The sequence below is a fragment of the Anarrhichthys ocellatus genome, unplaced genomic scaffold, assembly GCF_004355925.1.
Source record: "Anarrhichthys ocellatus isolate YVR2014 unplaced genomic scaffold, GSC_Weel_1.0 scaffold436, whole genome shotgun sequence".
NCBI lineage: Eukaryota > Metazoa > Chordata > Actinopteri > Perciformes > Anarhichadidae > Anarrhichthys > Anarrhichthys ocellatus.
The window spans coordinates 16,902-21,988 of record NW_022280410.1 but is presented as its reverse complement, the minus strand read 5'-3'; the positions used below and the strand labels follow the sequence as shown (position 1 = coordinate 21,988).

At 42.6% G+C, this 5,087-nt stretch overlaps 1 protein-coding gene across 2 annotated transcripts; it reads left to right on the top strand.

Annotated features, from left to right (window-relative positions):
* Nucleotides 1–741: 741 nt before the first annotated feature.
* Nucleotides 742–3,734, top strand: LOC116401418 (E3 ubiquitin-protein ligase TRIM39-like). 2 transcript variants are annotated; one of them, XM_031879789.1, is made up of 2 exons: nucleotides 742–852; nucleotides 1,591–3,734. In XM_031879789.1, exon 2 carries the CDS (start codon nucleotides 1,600–1,602, stop codon nucleotides 3,235–3,237), a length of 1,638 nt encoding a protein of 545 aa, XP_031735649.1. In that variant the 5' UTR covers nucleotides 742–852; nucleotides 1,591–1,599; the 3' UTR covers nucleotides 3,238–3,734. The 2 variants fall into 2 exon arrangements, with proteins under 2 accessions (XP_031735649.1, XP_031735650.1); XM_031879790.1 differs by having other exon boundaries at nucleotides 742–895.
* The last annotated feature ends 1,353 nt before the right edge of the window (nucleotides 3,735–5,087 follow it).

Sequence of the window (5,087 nt, the reverse complement as noted above, 5' to 3'; positions counted from 1 at the left end):
GAAGTAAACATGAAGTGTAATTTTGAATACTGATGTTAAATTAAGTTATGATGAGTTTTCACTGTTAATTTACCATCTCAGTTACATTTTGATGCCTCCATGACCAAGTTAAGCAGATGAGACTGAGGACAACTATGTAGAAGAAAAGATGTTCACTTTCCCTAATATGTAGCTTGACAGAGTTCTCCATGTGTGTCCTGGTGTTCTCATGTTTCCTTACCTCCTCATCCCTCACTCCCTAACCCTGGTGTTCTCATGTTTCCTTACCTCCTCATCCCTCACTCCCTACCCTGGTGTTCTCATGTTTCCTTACCTCCTCATCCCTCACTCCCGTTACTCTCCATGCTGGATCTGTCCCGTTGTTTTAAAAAGCTAAATAATGCATGAGCATGACATCATCCAGCTAGCCAAACCTTTCTGTGGTACAGGTACTAGAGAAGCTTCGCATGTACTGCTAGTCTGCTGTCTGATTGTGAGGTCAGGTTGATCTGGGATCAGCTCTTTCTCCGCCAAAGTTCTCCTCTCAAACGGGTCTGAATCATCTTCAGATGGTTTAACGTTCAAAACACACAAAAAAACAAGAAAAAGGAATGAGAAGGAAGTTAAACTGGTGTTTGAATGTCAGGGTGTTCCTCAAAGAGGCAGTAAAAGCTCGTTCACAGAGCTTCACTGAGAGGAGGAGCAACTGTGAGAGAGGAGAGCTGCTGAGTCACTTCTCCTGAAGTGAAAGTGAAAGTTAGTCTGAGCGACAGCAGAGCTGCAGTCCAGACAAGTCTCTCCGTTTCTCTCTAAAGAAACATTCAACTGAATCCAGCAGCTTCTTCTCAACAACAGAGTCTCCGACACACTCTGGTGAGTTCACTGTTCTACAGAGAAACTCAACATTTGGTCAAAAGTGAGTTCAAACCAGGATCCAGAACAAAGAACAAAGTAGCAGCAGATAAGCTAGGCCTGCTAGAAGCTAACTAGCCTAGCTGCTGCTCCCTTTGGATTGTCCAAACACAGAGAACAGCATCTGATTTAATGTGTGGATGTATTTATTGATTATAGAGGAACAACATTGATGTGTTGTAACTTACATAACTGTTCTGTACTTTGGTAAATATCCTTGAACTGTAAAGCCTTTCCTCTAAAGGTCACTGTCTCTGTAGTTCCTGCTGTCTGTCTTTGTGAGGAAGTTCAGCTGATAATATTTACTGTGTTTCAACTCAAACACTTCAGCTCGACTCAGACAGGACGTTCAACTCACATTCAACCTGAGGTCCAAACATGTCAGTAAATAGTAATGTGTTCAATATAAAAGTGGAATTAAAGATGATTAGGCTCCTTACAAATGATATAAATTCACTCTGATAATATATAAGCAGCAGGGTAGCAGTATTATTATTTAATATGTGATGTGACAGTGATGGAGGATCACTCTGTGTGTTTAAATTCTATTTAGTGAGCACCTTTCTAAAGTACTCAAACCCTCTTCTGTAATGTTCCTCTACAGTAGGCGTCTCCAGGACACATTCCACCATGATGACACACTGTTGCTGCTGCTGAAGATGTGATAACAGTTTGTTTTCTCACTCTTGTTGTCCTCAGAGTGTAGATATGTCTGCTGCCAGCTATCTGCTGACTGAAGATCAGTTTCTGTGCTCCATCTGTCTGGATGTGTTCACTGATCCAGTCACCATACCATGTGGACACAACTTCTGTAAAGCCTGCATCACTCAACACTGGAACGTTAATGTCCCGTTTCAGTGTCCAAACTGTAAAAAGCTTTTCTACACCAGAGCTGAGCTGCAGGTCAACACTTTCATCTCTGAGATGGCTGCTCAGTTCAGACAGTCAGCTCAACAGAAAGCCAGCAGCTCAGAGCAACAAGAGTCCAAACCAGGAGAAGTTCCCTGTGACGTCTGCACTGGAACCAAACTGAAGGCCCTGAAGTCCTGCCTGGTGTGTCTGGCCTCCTACTGTGAGACTCACCTGGAGCCTCATCTGACAGCTTCACGTCTGAAAAGACATCAGCTGATCGACCCTGTGGAGAACCTGGAAGACAGGATGTGTACGAAGCACGATAAACCTCTGGAGCTGTTCTGTAAGACCGACCAGATGTGTGTCTGCATGCTCTGCACTGTTTTAGACCACAAGATGCATGAGTTTGTTCCTCTGGAAGAAGAATATGAAGGAAAGAAGGCCGAGCTGGGGAAGACTGAGGCTGAAATCCAGCAGATGATCCAGAAGAGACGAGTGAAGATTCAGGAGATCAAACACTCGGTGGAGCTCAGTGAGGAAGATGCAGACAGAGAGATAGCAGATGGTGTTCAGGTCTTCACCGCTCTGAAGGAGTCTGTTGAGAGAAGCCAGGCCGAGCTCATCGACACGATCAAAGAGAAGCAGAGAAAGACAGAGAAACAGGCTGAAGGCTTCATCAAAGAGCTGGAACAGGAAATCAAAGAGCTGAAGAGGAGAAGCACTGAGGTGGAGCAGCTCTCACACACTGAAGACCACCACCACCTGCTCCAGAGCTTCACGACCCTGAACACTGCTCCAGCCACCAAGGACTGGACAGGAGTCAGAGTCAGTCCACCTTCACATGAGGGGACTGTGAGGAGAGCTGTGAACCAGCTGGAGGAGATGCTCAGTAAACAGATGAAGAAGCTGTTTGAGGTCAAGCTGAAGAGGGTCCAGCAGTCTGCAGTGGATGTGACACTTGATCCTGATACAGCACATCCTACTCTCATCCTGTCTGATGATGGAAAACAAGTTAAACTTGGTGACATAAAGAAGAATCTCCCAAACAATCCAGAGAGATTTGATTATTGTGCTATTGTCTTAGCAAAGCAGAGTTTCTCTTCAGGAAGATTTTACTTTGAGGTTCAGGTTAAAGGGAAGACGTGGTGGTCTTTAGGAGTGGCCAGAGAGTCCATCAACAGGAAGGGAATCATCACACTGACTCCTCAGAAAGATTGCTGTACGATAAGGTTGATTAATGAGAATCAGTACGTTGCTCTTACTGACCCTCCAGTCTGTCTCTCTCTGAAGTCTCAGCCTCAGAAGGTGGGGGTGTTTGTGGATCATGAGGAGGGTCTGGTCTCCTTCTATGACGTTGATGCTGCAGCTCTTATCTACTCCTTTACTGGCTGCTGCTTCACTGAGAAACTCTACCCATACTTTGATCCTGGTTTTAATGATGGTGGTAAAAACTCTGCTCCTCTGATCATCTCTCCTGTCAATCACACTGAGTAGAACAAACACTTGATCTTCTACAGAGAGACTCTTTCATTTAATGTAACAAATCTATATTATTGGTGATTTACGGTGTAAACTTTTTTGATTTTGATGTTTTTTTCTATTTGTCTGTAAATGTGTTTCTACTCCAACACACAGACATTAAGCCACTGATTGATATTATATAATGTCGTCTAATTCATTCTAATAACTGCATAACCTGCCTTCAAGACTGTTGAATCATCAAAAACAATGTACTCAGGAATAAGAAGCATTTATATATATATACACATTATGAATACTGACACACATTATTGGATAAAGTCATGTACCACTTATTATTTAGTTTAATAAAAGGTGTATAAATCCTCTTGCCACTCTGACGGCCAGCGGGCGGGCCGTCAGAGTGATAACGGCATATTTTTGTTATGCATACAACTGCCCTATAACGATGAGTATTAATGTGATATCTCATTAGAAAGCTACGGTTCTTGTAATTCGATTTATGCAAACCATTTCAAGATACAATAACAACAGCAGGTACAGTTAACGTCTCTGTCAAACAAGCACTCCAAAAATAGCCGATAAAATATCGCTGTGACTCACCGATTATGATCCATAACGTCCCCCTTGTGCATGCTAGTCCAGCAAAAACGGTCTTGCCAGGTGGCTAAGGGTCCACTCGATTGAATCCAGTACAAGATTTAGTCCAAAACACATTAGTACGTCCATAAAGACCCACGGGGGGCTGTTGCATCATTTCAAATTAGCCAGCAGATATGATAACTCGGATCACATTTCGGGCATAACTTCACGTTCTGTGTCAACAAAGCAGAGATTTTCACCGCAAAATGGAGGCTGCGTTCCGCCAGTTAGATTGACACCTCATTTGACCCAATAGGAGCTTATATAGCCCGGCCACAGTCTGGAACAGCCAACGAGAGTCCGCTTTGAAAGACAATGCCCGCCTCACTTCTTTGGGTATAGCTCGAGCCAATCGCAACAGATCCTGTTCAAACTCAGGCTCCACATAGCCAATGAAATTACGAAGCCAAGGATATGCAGATTTATCAGATGGCCCCCTGGGAAAGTTTTGAAAACTGCAATTGAAACCGTGAGTGAGGTAACGGGGACAGAGTATGAAGACCAAAGTCTGGTTCATAAGAATTTTCAAGAATATGTGGAAGTTTATAATGGTTAAATATGATATACTTAACCATACATCAACATAAATAAACTATAGCTTGAATCTTGGACACGTAGTATGTGTATTTCGACATGGTGAGGTGATCCTCCAAGTGAGTTTTTAAGCGGCAGCACTCTTAGTAAACCATGTGTAAAATATTAATTTTCTTTTGTATTGTTATCAAATTATAACTTATACCAGGTATCATGGCCGCATGCTGTCGAAGGAGAGTCTTTTCAAGCCTGTAAGTCCCAGCCATAGATAGCTGCTGCCATCTGTTGGCCAAAACAAATCTAGGCGGAAGTAAAATGCTTCTCTTTCAGTGTGCTGAAAACGCATTAGCTCAATGCTAGTAGCACTTACGGTGATTCTGACTGATTGTGAAGAAACTTCAGAGTGTTGCCGTTCAATAAAGACTAAAACCATACATGTACTCCCAATGGTTCAATAAGAGCTGTCAGTTTACTTTGGGTACGCGGTTGATAGGCGTTTTAGGCAAGTTATGCAGGAATGAGAAGAGGATAAGGGTTTTAGTTTTCATCATTTTTGAATCAACAGAAGCATCAAGAGGTCTCTGTCTACTGTGTTTTTAGGGCTCAATAAAAGATGAATTATTTATTCATATTTATAGAAAATGAATCAACAAAATCTAATAATAAAATATTCAGCTGCTGTGACCAGA

What these genes read in the sequence shown, in the direction of transcription:
- LOC116401418 (XM_031879789.1), top strand. Translation starts at nt 1,600, where the DNA reads ATGTCTGCTGCCAGCTATCTGCTGACTGAAGATCAGTTTCTGTGCTCC.